Source organism: Pituophis catenifer, unplaced genomic scaffold, assembly GCF_029215685.1.
Source record: "Pituophis catenifer annectens isolate HBS135680 unplaced genomic scaffold, rPitCat1.0.hap2 SCAF_5, whole genome shotgun sequence".
Classification (NCBI taxonomy): Eukaryota; Metazoa; Chordata; class Lepidosauria; order Squamata; family Colubridae; genus Pituophis; species Pituophis catenifer.
The window spans coordinates 93,576,071-93,591,855 of NW_027256885.1; the positions used below are offsets into that span (position 1 = coordinate 93,576,071).

Here is a 15,785-nt window from a genome sequence, read left to right on the forward strand (position 1 = left end):
AGTATTCGGGGGTTTTGCCAAAATCCGCAGAGGCTGAGTTTCCCTTCCTGAGCGTTCAGGGGAAGGGGAAACCCCTAAGTGAATTGAGGAGGGCAGACTGGCTATGGGACTGGCAGCAGGCCAGGCACCAAAAAGCTTCAGGGAAGCCACTCGAGAGCCCCATAGATGAATTGAAGGAGAAATTTGACCGTGCCATCCTTCGGGAGGAGGGGCCATCATGCAGGCCACAGGAGAAGAGGGAGCCAATTTGGGCTGATGAACCGAGAGGCCATAGACTGAAGCACAGCCCTTCCCCCCACCCCCCAGCAGAAGGAGAAGGAGCCCAAAGATGCATCCATGGGTTCCTCCCTTACACAGCAAGCAGAGCAGCCTGGATAGGACATCACCTCCCTACCCTAGAATGAGAGATGAGGAAGAGGACCAGTGGCACCGAGGCCAGGTTTGCAGAGCCCCGCACTGGGAGGAGAGGGCAGCGAGGGAGGACCCACCCCGTTTCAGAGGGAAGTTCGATGGCGATCCAGACCAGCTAGCCCAATTCCTCGAAACAGCTGAGATCTACATTGAGCGCTATGGACACCTCTACCCATTTCCCAGAGCCCTAGTGAGTGCCATTTCAGAAGGGTTGGAGGGAGAAGCAAGGAGGTGGTTAGCAGCCCTCTACAAGAACAGGGCTCCCCAACTGCAAGACGCAGATGGGTTCTTACAACTACTACGAGCCCAGTTCGAGGAGGCAGAGGAGGACCCCTATGTGGAGGACGAGCTCAGGAACCTACGGAGAGGGCGCGCAACTTGGGCGTCCTCCTGGATTCACGGCTGTCTTTAGAAGAGCACTTGACGGCCGTGACCGGGAGGATTTTTCATCAGGATCGCCTGATCCGCCAGTTGCGTCCCTTTCTGGATCAGGACTCCTTACGCACAGTCACTCATTCCCTCGTCACCTCCCGCCTGGACTATTGTAACGCTCTCTACATGGGGCTCCCCTTGAGGAGCACCCGGAGGCTCCAACTGGCGCAGAGTGCGGCCGCGCGGGTGGTAATGGGAGCGACATGGTGTTCCCATGTAACACCCCTCCTGCGCGAGCTGCACTGGTTCCCGGTGGTCTTCCGGGTGCGCTTCAAAGTTTTGGTTACCACCTTTAAAGCACTCCATGGCTCAGGACCTGGGTACTTGCGGGACCGCCTACTACCACCAATAGCCTCCCACCGGCTGGTACACTCCCATAGAGAGGGGCTCCTCCGGGTGCCGTCGGCCAAACAATGCCGACTGGCGGCCCACAGGGGGAGAGCCTTCTCTGTGGGGGCACCAACTATCTGGAACGAGCTCCCCCCAGAGATACAGAGGATCCTGGATCTGCGCACCTTCCGCCGCGCCTTAAAGACCTTTTTATTTCACCAGGCGGGCCTGGCCTAATTTTCTCCCTCTTTTATAAAAGATTTTTAATTTTTTAATTTTTTAGTATTTTATATATTCAAATTTTAAAATAGGTTTTAAATTGATTGGGGTTTTAATTTGTCTGGGCCAAAACTATTTAATTTGATTTTAATTCCACTTTTAAATTTTGTATGTATGTATTTTATTGTTTGGCTGTGCACCACCCTGAGTCCTTCGGGAGTAGGGCGGTATAGAAATCAAATCAAATCAAATAAATAAATAAATAAATAAATAAAATAATGCAGAAGGGGAGGCCCATCAGAGAGCATATCCGTGAATTCAGGAGAGTCATTGGGACCTTACCTCCCTTACCAGAGCGACTACTGGTGTATTTCTTTAGAACAAGCCTAGACAAGCGAATCACACAAGTGACCGCTTATCGGGCCATCCCGAACCGACTCTCCGAATGGTTCCGAGTAGCGATAAAAGTCGACAGAGGGTTGCGAGCCAACGACATGTCAAAGCAACCAGATGGCAAGCAGAGGGGCCAACCGGACCAGGGACCACCCATTAGACGGGAAACCACAGCACCACAGCCTACCCAGAGGCCTGTCGTCCCACGGGGCCCGCTGAGGTGCTACAGGTGTGGGGGGATTGGTCACCTGGCAGCAGCGTGTGGAACCCTGAGGCCGAGATCAGACCCACCGCCCAAGGCACGACCGGAACAAGGGCCCAAGCGCGCCACCAACGCGCCACGGAAAATTCCCCCGGGTCCAGAGGTCTTCGCCCACCTAACCGAAACAAGGGAGATCCCAGATGATGGAAATCAATCCCCCGAATCGTATGACAGCGAGGACGAGGGTGAAGACGACCCAATGGTGAGTGGACCCATCCACCCTTTTCTCTTTCCTATACACCTAACGGCCCCAAAAACAGGGACCCAAGGGACTTTCCAAGCCCTAATAGATTCGGGCTGCACGAGGTGCCTGATTAACCTACCCACGGTCCTAAAATTGGGGATCCGAGTCAAAAAGCTCAACCACCCAATCCGATTTGAACAAGTTGATGGATCTCTAGTGGGGGGAACTTACGCCACACACCTGACCAAACCAGTGAAGCTGGAGCTAGCAGATCACTGGGAAACGATTCGGTTCATAATAGCCCCCAAAATGACAGATCCAGTCATACTGGGACTCTCTTGGCTAGACAAATGGGGCCCCATCATCTGGTGACAAGAGGGAACCCGCAGGCTGAGGATAGCAAAGGGCCCCCAACCCCTGCCGCTCCAACCAGGCGAGACGCCCCCCACGCAGGGGCCCCAATCCCTCCCGCCACAGCAAGGGAAGACGCCACCGACACAAGGGTCCCTCCCTAAGGGTACACCAGAGCAACTGGCGGCCGCATCTGACAGCTCCCATGAGACAGATCAAATTGCTGAGCACATTGTAAGCCGCCCTGAGTCTCCGGAGAAGGGCGGCATATAAATCAAATTAAAAAAAAAAAATCCCAGAGGAGTACCAAGACCTTGCAGAGGTGTTTAGCGAGGCCGAGTGTGATGTTCTGGCCCCCCACCGCGAGGCCGATTGCGCCATCGAGATCATCCCTGGAGTGAAACTACCTAAACCCAAATTGTATGCCATGACGCCCCGTGAAATGCAAGAAATGCGGAACTACATAGACAAAAACCTACAAAGGGGTTTCATTGAGCCAGCCAAACCACGGGTTGCGGCACCGGTCCTCTTCAAAGAGAATAAAGACGGCTCTATGTGCCTGGTGGTTGATTTTAGAGTTAACAACACTGTTTTATATCCCCTTCCCCTCATGAAAGACATGCTAGCCCACCTGGCCAAAGGGAAAGTTTTCACCAAACTAGACCTCCGCGAAGCCTACTACCGGGTACGCATCAGGGAAGGAGATGAGTGGAAAACAGCATTCAACTGCCCCCTAGGGAGTTTCCAATTTAAGGTGATGCCATTTGGACTGCAGGGAACCCCGGCGGTGTTCATGCAATTGATAAATGAGGTTCTACATGAGCACCTCTATAAGGGGGTCCTCGTCTACCTAGATGACATTCTCATTTACACGGAAACTATAGACGAACACATACCCCTCGTCCGCCAAGTGCTGGAAAAACTGCTGGGGGTGAACCTATATGTCAAGCTATCAAAATGCGAGTTCCACCAGTCACGGCTAGACTACTTAGGCTACCGAGTATCAAACGAGGGGATAGAAATGGACCCAGCCAAAGTACAATCAGTTCTAAACTGGCAACCCCCTCGCACCCGCAGACAACTGCAAAGCTTCCTGGGGTTCGCGAACTTCGACAGACAATTCATCCCCTCTTTTGCAAGAATTGCCAAACCTCTGACGGACCTCCTAAAAACAGGGAGTCCAGCAACAAAACCCCGCCCAGGACAACCTCTACAGTGGGACCTGGCCTGCCAACAGGCATTCGAAACACTAAAAGAAATGTTTGCAAAAGAACCGGTCTTAAAGCATCCTGACCCCGAACAACCCTTCGTCATCCAAGCAGATGCCAGCGATGTGGCAGTGGGGGCTGTGCTACTCCAAAAGAACAGCCAAGGGAATCTACAACCTTGTGCCTACACATCCCGCAAACTCACCGACACAGAAAGACGATGGGCGGCGTGGGAAAAGGAAGCATTCGCAGTGAGATGGGCGCTGTTGACCTGGCGACACCTGCTAGAAGGAGGCCAGAGACCGTTCGAAGTTTGGACTGACCATAAGAATCTGGAGGCCCTCAGGACCCCACGGAAGTTGTCGCCCAGGCAAGTCCGGTGGGCCCAATACTTCAATCGTTTCAACTTCGAGCTGAAACACATCCCAGGGGGGAAGAACTTTCTGGCCGATGCCCTCTCCCGAATGCCTCAATACAACAGTGAGTGGGAGCAGGTAGTGAATGCCATCATCCCCTCTGCCCAAGGAGTAGGTCAAGTAGTAACCAGACGGCAACGTCGCGACCAGCAAGGCCAACCTGCAAGTGATTTAATGACAAGACTCAAAACTGAAACATCGGCAGACCCCTGGTTCCAAGACAATCAACATCTCTTTTTTTTTTTTTTATTGCAAAAGTTTTACAATTACATTTTCACCCCTTTTTTCATCCCCCCACCTCCCTCCCCAAACTTCCCATCCTCCCTAACCCTCCCTAACCCTCCCCCCCCAGACTTCCCTATTACATACTCATAACTAATAACACTAATATATAAACCTGAACCCATCCCTCCCCCTATATAATTTTTCCTCTTTGTCTCTTTACATTAAAATATTTCTAATACATTATTTTCAAATAAAAGCTATTTGATACTTTCTAGTTTGGTATTTGTTCTGAACATATTCTATCCACCTTTTCCATTCCCATTCATAAGTCTCTTGTGAACCATCTTTTAAATACGCTGAAATCTTCGCCATCTCTGCAAAACTAGCCATCTTCAAAATCCATTCCTCGATAGTAGGCAAAGCTTCATTCTTCCAATATTTACCTATCAGCAATCTTGCTGCTGTTATCATATACAATATTAGTTTTATTTCACCCCGTGTAAAACCCTTAACTATACCCAATAAAAACAATTGTGGAGAAAATTGAATTTTTTTCTTCAAAACATTCTGCATGACCCACCAAATTTTTATCCAAAAAGCCTTAACTTTCCTACAGGTCCACCAAACATGATAATACGTAGCATCCAAACATTCGCATCTCCAACATTTTGGCTGAACATTAGGGTACATACATGACAACTTTTTGGGATCTAAATGCCATCTATAAAACATTTTATAAAAATTTTCCCTCAGGTTCTGCGACTGTGTAAATTTAACATTCTGAACCCAAATTTTTTCCCATGTTTCCAACATCACTGGTTCTTCAAAATTTTGTGCCCACTTAATCATACAATCTTTAACTAATTCAGTTTCTGAATCCCTTTCTAGCAAAACATTATAAAGCCTTTTAATATGCATTGGACCTTTCGACAATCAACATCTCTTGACAAAAAGGGATGACCTAGCATGGAAGGGAACAAAACTCTATGTCCCAGAGACTCTACGCACCCTGATCCTCAAGAGAAGCCACGACGTTAAACCAGCGGGACATTTCGGCTTCCTAAAGACTCTGCACTTAGTACGAAGACAGTTCTGGTGGCCCCACATGAGAAAGGACGTAGACAGATATGTAAAAAGTTGTACCATCTGTGCCACGATGAAGAAACGACCAGGAAGCCCTCCCGGGCTGCTGCAGCCAGTAGCTGAACCAACAAGACCATGGGAGGAGATTGCAATGGATTTCATAGTAGAACTGCCGAGGAGTGGTGGAAACACAGTGATCTGGACTGTAATAGACTTATTCTCCAAACAGGCACACTTTATACCCTGCAGCGGGCTACCCTCAGCCCGCCAGTTATCCACACTGTTCCTTAAACACATCTACCGCCTGCATGGAGTGCCCAGAAGAATCATCTCCGACCGAGGGGTCCAGTTCACAGCAAAATTCTGGAGGGAGTTCCTACGATCCATAGGGTCATCCCAAGGCCTCAGCTCAGCATTTCACCCGAGCACCAATTGGGGGGGGGGGCGGAGAGACTGAATGCCATGATAGAGCAATACCTAAGATGCTACGTCAACTACCAACAGTCCAATTGGGCAGACCTCTTATCTTTTGCAGAGGTCGCGTATAATAATGCTGTCCACAGTAGCACGGGATTAACCCCGTTTAAAATAGTGAGTGGTATGGATTTCGTCCCCATGCCAGAGTACCCAAGGGAGCCCCCTTCCTCAGTCAGCTTGACCGATTGGATGGCAATGTTGAGAGAAACCTGGGAGAACGTTAAGAGGGCGTTGGCCAAGGCGGCACAATCCTATAAGAAACAGGCAGACAAGCACCGAACCCCCCAAAGACCATTTCGAGTGGGAGAGAAGGTCTACCTCTCCACCAAGTATTTGAGACTTAGACTCCCGAACAGGAAATTGGGCCCGAAATTTATAGGACCATTCCCTATAGTAAAAGTAATCAACCCTGTTACAGTACAACTGCAGTTGCCCCGACTACTAGGCAAGATACATCCCGTTTTCCACAGTAGCCTCCTGAAGCCTGTGGTGGGGTCAACTTTAAGGCCGGTGCCACATGACACCCCCAGGGCCCCTGGTCATTGGGGGGCACACTCACTATGAGGTACAGTGAATTCTCGATTCGAGATGGCACAGGGGGCGCCTCCAATATTTAATTAAGTGGAAGGGTTACCCATTGTCAGAGGCTTCCTGGGTGAAGAGCACAAACATCCAAGCTGACCGCCTTATAGCCAAATTCCATGCAGATCACCCGGACAAGGCGGGAGGGGGTGGGACACACTCTCGGATGGGGTAACGGTACTTAACTTGTTGTTTGTCTTGCAACAGGCCTCCCTGGAAAAATGAAGGGGGAGGGGCCGGATGTCAGCACTCCAAACTACATTCGTTCCAGTGCTGACATAAGGAGGAGAAGAGGGGGCAGCTGGCAAGAGGACGCTTGACTTTTCACCTACTTATTTTCCCTGAAGATAATATCCCCTAGGAGATGAGATGGGAGGGGGGACATTCCTGGGAGCTGAAGTAGTAGATATGGGGAGAGTGATTTGGAAGATGGCCAATGAGACGCAGAGAATTGGGGAATGGAAAGGGAAGGTTTGGGGTCAGGAAGTCAGTGTTGGCTACGACATAGTCGGGGACAGATTGTTGTGCTTAATAAATGAAAGATTTCATCAAAGACTATTTGTTTGGAAATGCAATTTATTTGAAGACGACACCGAAACCTGACAAGTGTGTGGTTATGCACCACACAATAAACAAGAAGAAAACCCTTGAAAGCAGCTGTTATTTGCCCAACAGTCAGTAGAAAAACTGTTATCCCCTGAAAGAAAAATACTCAGAAAAAGACAGCTGAATAACTCAAAAGGCATACTATTAGTCAATAAAACAAAACCCTGTATCTTCTTTACTGGTTGGTATAACTTGTGTCCAGCCCCAACAGGACTGCTAGATCAAATATCTACTTCCTCCTCTTCTCTACTTATGAGGGTGATTCTACAAGCAGCTCCCATGCTGCAAAAGCAATGTTAGAACAATGTTTTTTCTTATGTCCCTACAGTTAAAACAAACCACCAATGTCTTATCAGGTGTAGTCTACTGTATATCCAGCACTCATCAGGAAGAAAAGTGTTAATTTCAGGAGGAACAGGAAGGAAGGAAGAATCCAAGTTTATTAGAGTGTGTTTTAAAAAGGTATTTGTGCTTCTGTTTCAAATCAGAACTCTTAAACTATTATCACAATGCTTCTGTTTCACTTAAATTCAGTTTTTCTTGCTTAGCCACTGGGGTATTTCCTCCCACCTTTTGTAATAAATTAGAGTCTACAAGACTACAATGCAAATAAGAAACAGCTGTCAAATATTTAGAAACAGTGCAAAAAAAAAAAAAAAAAGCCAAGGTGTGCACAGTTTACAACATCAATAAAAATATCCCAAAATGCATATAAAACAATTTAAGGAAAACCTTTTTTTGCTATCACACTGATCAAGTTTGCTATCAAATGTAGAATATGATCCTATGGAACTGAACCAGGATGTCACCTTCTAGGACAACAAAAATTATGTGTTTTGAAGTCTAGTTAAAGATGCTGAACGAATTCCATCATGATGTTCACACATTGAACTGACCCTGTAATAACACAGCCTACTGATTCTTACTATCAAAATGTTTTCTTAGAAAAATCAAAGTTGAAAGATAATCATCAGCAAAGACATTAGCCTCTCCAGTCAGAGACTGTTCTACTTCAAGAAACATAATCTGTTGCACAGTAAGTAGATTTATCTGGCAAAGTGGTCAAAATTTACTGTATGGAATGTATTAGCAAAGTACAATACATGCAGGGTTTAAAAAAAAAACCTGAGAATGAACAGCAGGACTGAAAGAGTTTTCATATCAAGCTTGAGTGAATGAAGGATGATAATCTTGGAAATAAATGGAGAACTGCAGAGATATCTGCACTGGGTCACCTTGTCTCTGTACACACCTTAACAGGAACCAGTCAAGGGGTTCTTATATCACTCTTGCTTGACCTTGCTATGGACAACCTTGAGTTTACATCATACCGATTTCATCTATGTTACAGATTTATTAGTCACCTCATGTAGATTCTGTCTGTGCTGAGGCATTTAAAATGTCAGAACTTAGCATTTAAGTGGGCTTCTAGAGTACTAAGGTGGAACCAGCACAGGAAGCTGGTTAATTACTTAAATAACCAGTTGGGTCCACCACTTGGCTCACGTTGACTTCTGTCGGTAGTGAAGTGTCAAGTCACCCCCACTTTTCCATATGAAATGCTTGACAGTTCGAAGGTCCATATTTGGATCCAAAACCTGTCATATAAAATAATTTAGATTTAGGCAATAATATACTCCAGCTGATGAAGTGCATGCCTTGTTCTTAACTTTGTTGGAAGCCTGCAACTTTCTCTTCCAAGAGCTAATGCAAGCTTGAGAAACACACTCAAAATAAGTAACACGGTTTAGCTTGTGCACTAAAAGCATAAATCTGAAACTGTCTCCAGATCAGTTATATCAGATAACTGGACTTGTTCCCTTCACAATGAGATCCCTTTGTGAAGAAAACAGTGCAGTTTTGCTTGCTTGCTTGTTGCTCAAGGAAATTTTGCCCTATACAGAAGAATTTCTCCTTTTCCATGAATTCTAGAAAAAATAAAATTTCCAGAAAAGTTATCAGACAATGCATTCCAAGTCATATCCACCCACTTAAGGCTTGAGGTAGTCTATTGTGCAACAGGAGATGAGAAGTCCTGCTATTAAATGCAGAGCTTCTCAACTGTGGCCATTTAAAGATGTGTGGACTTCAACTTACACAATTCCCCAGCCAGGATTTTAAAATAGCTAAGGTTTAGAAATATTGATTTAATGCAATATGTTTTCATCCTTTGTGGCAGGGAAGAACCCTTTGGGAGCACCTGTTGAGTCAGTGTTCAAAACTTCTGAAGTGAGGGCCACACAGGATGGACTCTGTAGTACCAACATGGACTCTGTAGTATTGTTAGTATTGCTAACCAACATAATTATTTTGTATTTTGACTTATTTCTCTCTCTTTTTAAATGATGTTAATCGTTTATCAAACCATTGCAGACTGGAATGTAGAATGGATTGATAGCTTCTAACATTCCTAAACTGAAATGATAAAAACTTTTTGTTCCCCAGGTCAGGATAGGATGGGACTGTGTTTGCTTTAATTGGATGTCTGGAGTTTGTCTTCTGGTACGAGAAAGCTTGCTAGCACTAATTGGTACCTGGTTTCTCTCTCCGTGAACTCCAAACAACCTTATGACTTTTTTTCCTCATTATCATCTTACACCCCTGCTTTTGTCAGACCTCATTTAAATGGACACACATGTAACATGTTTTGACTACATGTAACTGATTTCTTATGCAAGGAAGAGGTTACTTTTGTCCTGTCCAATCAACCTTTATCTTGTAATTTATTTTGATGTCTTAACTATAAAAGGGAATGTAAGATGGGTCTTGAGGTTCCCCCTATGAATGAGGGGGAATCCTTTTTAATCAGAATGTTCTGAATAAATCGTAATAAAATGATCTTCCTGTCTCGGTCTGTTTCATTGGAAAATATGCACACCGAGGCATGAGCCTAGAAGCCATATTTTGGCCTTCAGAAGTATACAAGGTAATTTACAAAACTCAAGACCACCCAGCTTGTCTTTTTTATATACAGTACAATGTTTGGAACATTTAGACCAAAGTTTCCCAACCTTGGCCACTTCAAGTTGTGTGGATTTTAACTCTCAGAATGATGGCTGGGGAATTCAAAGAGTTAAAAGTACACACATCTTCAAGTGGCCAAGCTTGGGAAACACTGATTTATACTTTCTCTAGTCCCACCCCACCCTTTCTCTTTCTGTAAGGAGCTCAAAATTGCATACCTGGTCTTGACACAAGAGTTCAATCTTCTCCTCTGCTACAACTGTGATGTCTTCCTCTTTTTCTTGTTCCCCAGCTTTTTCATTATTGGAAGAGGTTGTCATCTGAGACTCATTGTCTAGGTTTATTATTTTTTCATAAACATGCTCCATCACCTTCCTAACTTGCAACATATCACTGGCTGAGAGCCGATCCCTAGAGACAAAGGAGATTCGGTGCTGAGCTGTAGGACTGATCTGAACAGAATTGAACTTACTTTTCCATGCTCTTATAATCATTTTGATTCTCTGCTCAATACTTACTTCTTTAATGTTTTTGCTCCTGAAGAGGAATGAGGTTGGAGGTAGAAAGGAATTTTGTTAAATTTTGGCATATTTTTCTGTAAAATTAAAAAAGAAGTAGAAATAATTCCATGTTCTTTTAATCTTATATGAAGTACACCCATGTTGTTCATATATAATGGGATTCAGAACATATCTGATACATACAGAACATATAGGTAGTCCTCAACTTGCAACTAGTTGCTTAGCACTCATTTAAAGTTACAACAGACTTACTTTGGGGCTACTTATGACCCAGATTTGAAGTTCCAATGGTTGCCCCCTCCCAGTTATGCCAGTTTTGGCACTTCCAAACTGGCACTTCCGGTTTTCGGCAAAACTGCACCCATAACTAACCATTAGTTCGCTTAATGACCATGGTTTTGCTTAACAACCACTGCAATAAAGGTTGTAAAATCAGGTTGGGTCATGTGACTGACCCATTTTATGACAGTCACAACTTATGACCATGATGGGCAGGCTCTATTACAGTCGTAAATCGAGGATTACCTGTATCAGAACGTATCTGATACAGTTTATAACCTGTATTTAGCTAGCAATTAAATTATAACCAGTTTAGGCATAAGCACTGAGACTGGACTATCTCAATCTCCAATTTCTTCTTCTGGTCTCAATATCTTACTCAAATTCCAAGCACATCAAATATTCTCCCAAGATTTTCAAGCATCTCTCTCAGGTGGGCATGGGAAAAAGATATTAGGAAAAATATTAGGATGTCTAAAGTCATTGATTAAGCAAAAGAACATTCTGAAGAATTCCAGAACAAAACCTGTAGACCATGCTGTTCCAGGACAGTTTCCAGAAGCAAATCCTTCAATGATGGCTTGGAGTATTAACTTCCAGAAACTACTGAATTGTCTTGCAGGTTAACATAGTCCAGAAAGAAGCCATTTTGATCCAAATGTATAAACTCATTTAGTAATTTTTTAAATCTTTCAGCCATGATTGATGCAAAAATCTTATAATCCGCATTTAATAAAGATATCGGTCTATAATTCTTTATCTGTTGCAGATCTGCCTCTTCTTTTGGTATTAAAGTTATATATGCCTCCATCCATGAGTCTGGAATTTTAGCTTTAAGTAATAGTTCATTGAATACTTGCAGCATCACATTGCTTAGTACATCTTGTAGGGTTTTATATACCTCTGCTGGTAATCCATCTGGGCCTGGTGTCTTCCCATTTTTCTGTCTTTTAATTCCCTCCATTAATTCCATCATAGATATTCTTTCTTCTAATAATTTTTTGAACTTTTCTGGGTTTCTAGGCAGTTCCGTTTTCTTCAAATATTGTTCTATATTCTATCTAACAGTCTTCTACTGTTTCTTGCTGATACAATCCATTATAGTATTTCTCAATTATCCTCTTCTTTTCCTCACTTCTATAACATATCTTTCCATCTTAATCTATTAATTGACTTATTAATTTCTTTTCTTTCTCTTTTTTCATTTTATATGCTAACCATCGTCCTGGTTTATTTGCATTTTCAAAAATTTTTTGCTTTGTAGCTTTTATTCTATTCGCCAATTCTTCATTTTCCATTAAATTCATCTTATGTTTTTTCAAATCCAACAGATTTTTAATCTTTTTATCGTGCAGGTTTTTTTTTTTTTTGTAGTTCCATCTCTAATCTCTTATATTCTTCCTCTAAATTCTTATTATTATTTTATTGGTTCGATTTATATGCTGCCCTTCTCCGGAGACTCAGGGTGGCTAACAATGCGTTAATCAATAGCCTTCATACTTTTGTATATACCTGCTTAGTAGGGCTTTCGGCCCCCCCTAAGCGGTGTTCTTTTTATACAAAGTCAGTTTATTGCCCCCACAATCCGGGTCCTCATTTTACCTACCTCGGAAGGATGGAAGGCTGAGTCAACCTTGAGCCTGGTGAGATTTGAACTCGCAGTAATTGCAGGCAGCTGGCAGCTAAGTGCTACTTAACAGCACTTTAGTCCGCTGCGCCACCAAGGCTCCTTTTATGCATTTGTCTATTTTGTTTATTTCGTTTTCCTAAATATGTTATTGCCAATCCTCTAATATATGCTTTACTGGTATCCCACATGTTTTGTAAAGATGTATCTTCTTTCTTATTCTCTTAAAAAAAAAGTCAATTCTTTTTCCATATATTGTTGGAAATTCTTTTCATTTAGTAATTTTTGATTTAATGTCCATCTCATTTTTCTTTTTTTCCCTTTCCATGTCATTATTATTGGATTGTGGTCTGCCCATACTTTTATTCCAATATCAATTTCTTGTATTTTAGCTATTAATTCTGTTGACATCCACATCATATCTATTCTTGACCACGATAGATGTCTATTTGAGTAAAATAGATGATGCCCTTGAAGTGATGTCCCAGTGCCTGGAGGCTGTGCGGATCTGGATGGGGAGGAACAGGCTCAGACTCAACCCTTCCAAGACAGAGTGGCTGTGGCTCCCGGCATCCTGATATAGCCAGTTGACTCCATCACTGACTATTGGGGGCGAGTCTTTGGCCCCCACTGAAAGGGCTCGCAATCTGGGAGTCCTCCTGGATATGCAGCTGTCCTTGGAGGAACATCTGACGGCTGTAACCAGGGGGACCTTTTGTCAGGTTCGCCTGATTCGCCAGTTGCGGCCCTTTCTTGATCGGGATTCCTTGTGCACAGTCACTCACGCCCTCGTCACCTCTCGCCTTGACTACTGCAACGCTCTCTACATGGGGCTCCCCTTGAAGAGCACCCGGAGACTCCAACTGGTCCAGAATGCAGCAGCGCGGGTAGTGATGGGAGCAACATGGCGCTCCCATGTAACACTGCTCCTGCGCGAGCTGCACTGGCTCCTGGTGGTCTTCCAGGTGCACTTCAAGGTGTTGGTCATCACCTTTAAAGCGCTCCATGGCATAGGGCCTAGCTATCTGCGAGACCGCCTGCTGCTACCGACGACCTCCCATCGACCCGTGCGCTCCCACAGAGAGGGCCTCCTCAGGGTGCCATCAGCCAAACAATGTAGGCTGGTGACCCCCAGGGGGAGGGCCTTCTCTGTGGGGGCTCCTACCCTCTGGAATCAGTTGCCCCCTGAGATAAGGAGAATCCATGACCTCAGTGCCTTCCGTCGTGCCCTTAAAACCCATCTTTTCCAGCAAGCCGGGCTGGCTTAAGAAGAAATTTTTTAAATTCTTTTAATCGGTTTGTGATTTCTTAAATTCTGGGCCAAATTTATATATATTTTTAACTGTTTTTTAATATTTGTATTCTATGTTCTTATTTTGGCTGTACACCGCCCTGAGTCCTCAGGGAGAAGGGCAGTATATAAATTGGAAAAAATTAAATTAAATTAAATTATTAAATTAATTAAATTAAATTAAAAAATTAAATTAAATTAAATTAAATTAAATTAAATTAAATTAAATTAAATTAAATTAAATTAAATTAATTAAATTAAATTAAATTAAATTAAATTAAATTAAATAATTAAATTAAATTAAATTAAATTAAATTAAATTAAATTAAATTATGTACTGCTTTTCTTTTGGATGACTTCGCCTCCAAGCATCTTGTAGACTTAATTCATCTATCATTGTGGAAAAAGTTTTTGGCAATGTTTTTCTTATTTTCTTATTTAATTTTGTAGGTTTATAGTCCAACTCATTGTCTATTATTGCATTGAAATCTCCTAATATACATATCTCTTCATATTCATATTCTATTATTTTTTATGTAATTTCCCATAATATTCGACAATATGCAAACTATATTAAACACATTAGAATATTATGAGCTACACTCAGAGAAACAAACATTTATTTTTAGATAAATTGTTATTTTTAGATGCACAAAAGGCATTTGACAACGTGAATTGGCAATTTATGATAAAACAGTTGAAAATGATGGATTTTGGAGATAGATTTATAAATATGATCCAAACTATATATAGAGTCCAAGCAGCAAAGGTGATGGTAAATGGTGAAATGACAGAGAAAATACGTATTAGAAAAGGAACAAGCCAAGGATGCCCTTTATCTCCATTATTATTTATATTAACATTAGAGATTTTAAATAGAAAAGTGAGGCAGGAAAAGGAAATAAAAGGAATGAGAATTAAAAAAGAAGAATACAAATTACAAGCATTTGCGGATGATTTGGTGTTTATCATGGAAGACCCAATAGAGACAGCGCCAAAAACTTTTAGAACAAATAGAAGAATATGAGAAAGTAGCAGGTCTGAAAATCAATAAAGATACGACAAAAATATTAGTTAAAAATATGAGAGAAAAGCAAAAGAAGGAGATGATGGAGAAATTGGACATTCAAATTGTGAAGAAAGTGAAATATTTGGGCATCTATCTGACATCAAGATGTGCAACGCTCAAGGAAGACAATTATCACAAACTGAAAAAACAAACTGAAACAGACCTAGAGAAATGGAGAAAGTAGGCAAAAGTTCAAGCTTCTCCTCTCCTTATATATGTCAGTGCTGGGATGCTGACACTTGAAATTATCACTAATGGGAAGAATAGCATTAATAAAAATGAATATATTACCAAAAATATTATTTTTATTTCAAACTATACCAATAAAACTGGAGAAAAAATATTTTGAAGAATTGAAGAAAATAACGTGGAAATATGTGTGGCAAGGAAAGAGAGCAAGGATTAACTTAAAAATGCTACAAGATGCAAGAATTAGAGGTGGGTTTGGCCTTCCGAATTGGGAATTGTACTATCAAGCGGCAGCGTTAACATGGATTAAAGAATGGATTTTATTAAGGAATACAAGACTATTGACATTGGAGGGTCAAGATTTACAACTGGGTTGGCATGCCTTTTTATGGTACAGGAAACAAAGGATACATGGATATTTCCAAAGACATTATGTAAGAAATGGTTTGCTATCAGTGTGGGAGAGTGAAAGAAAAACATTATTTGAATATTCCAATGTGGCTTTCTACAATAGAAGCGGTGACATACCCAAATATTGTGAACATGGGGAATATTGTTAAATATGAAGACATTTTGACAGATCGGGGAGAACTGAAACAAAAACAAGAACTAGAGAGTCAAGGGATTGAGATAGATTGGTATACAAGACTGCAAATACAATCAAGA

At 42.7% G+C, this 15,785-nt stretch overlaps 1 protein-coding gene across 2 annotated transcripts in view; it reads right to left on the reverse strand.

Annotated features, from left to right (window-relative positions):
• Positions 1-7,997: 7,997 nt before the first annotated feature.
• The window catches only part of WDR48 (WD repeat domain 48), an 81,451-nt gene continuing 73,663 nt past the window's right edge, over positions 7,998-15,785 (reverse strand). Inside the window, exons 17-19 of one of the 2 annotated variants that reach the window (XM_070944360.1) lie at positions 10,662-10,738; positions 10,362-10,554; positions 7,998-8,777 (exon numbers count right to left, since the gene is read on the reverse strand). In XM_070944360.1, the coding sequence (XP_070800461.1) occupies positions 8,682-8,777; positions 10,362-10,554; positions 10,662-10,738 (366 nt within the window). In that variant the 3' untranslated portion in view covers positions 7,998-8,681. The remainder of the gene's footprint in view (positions 8,778-10,361; positions 10,555-10,661; positions 10,739-15,785) is intronic. The other variant, XM_070944358.1, reaches the window with a different exon arrangement.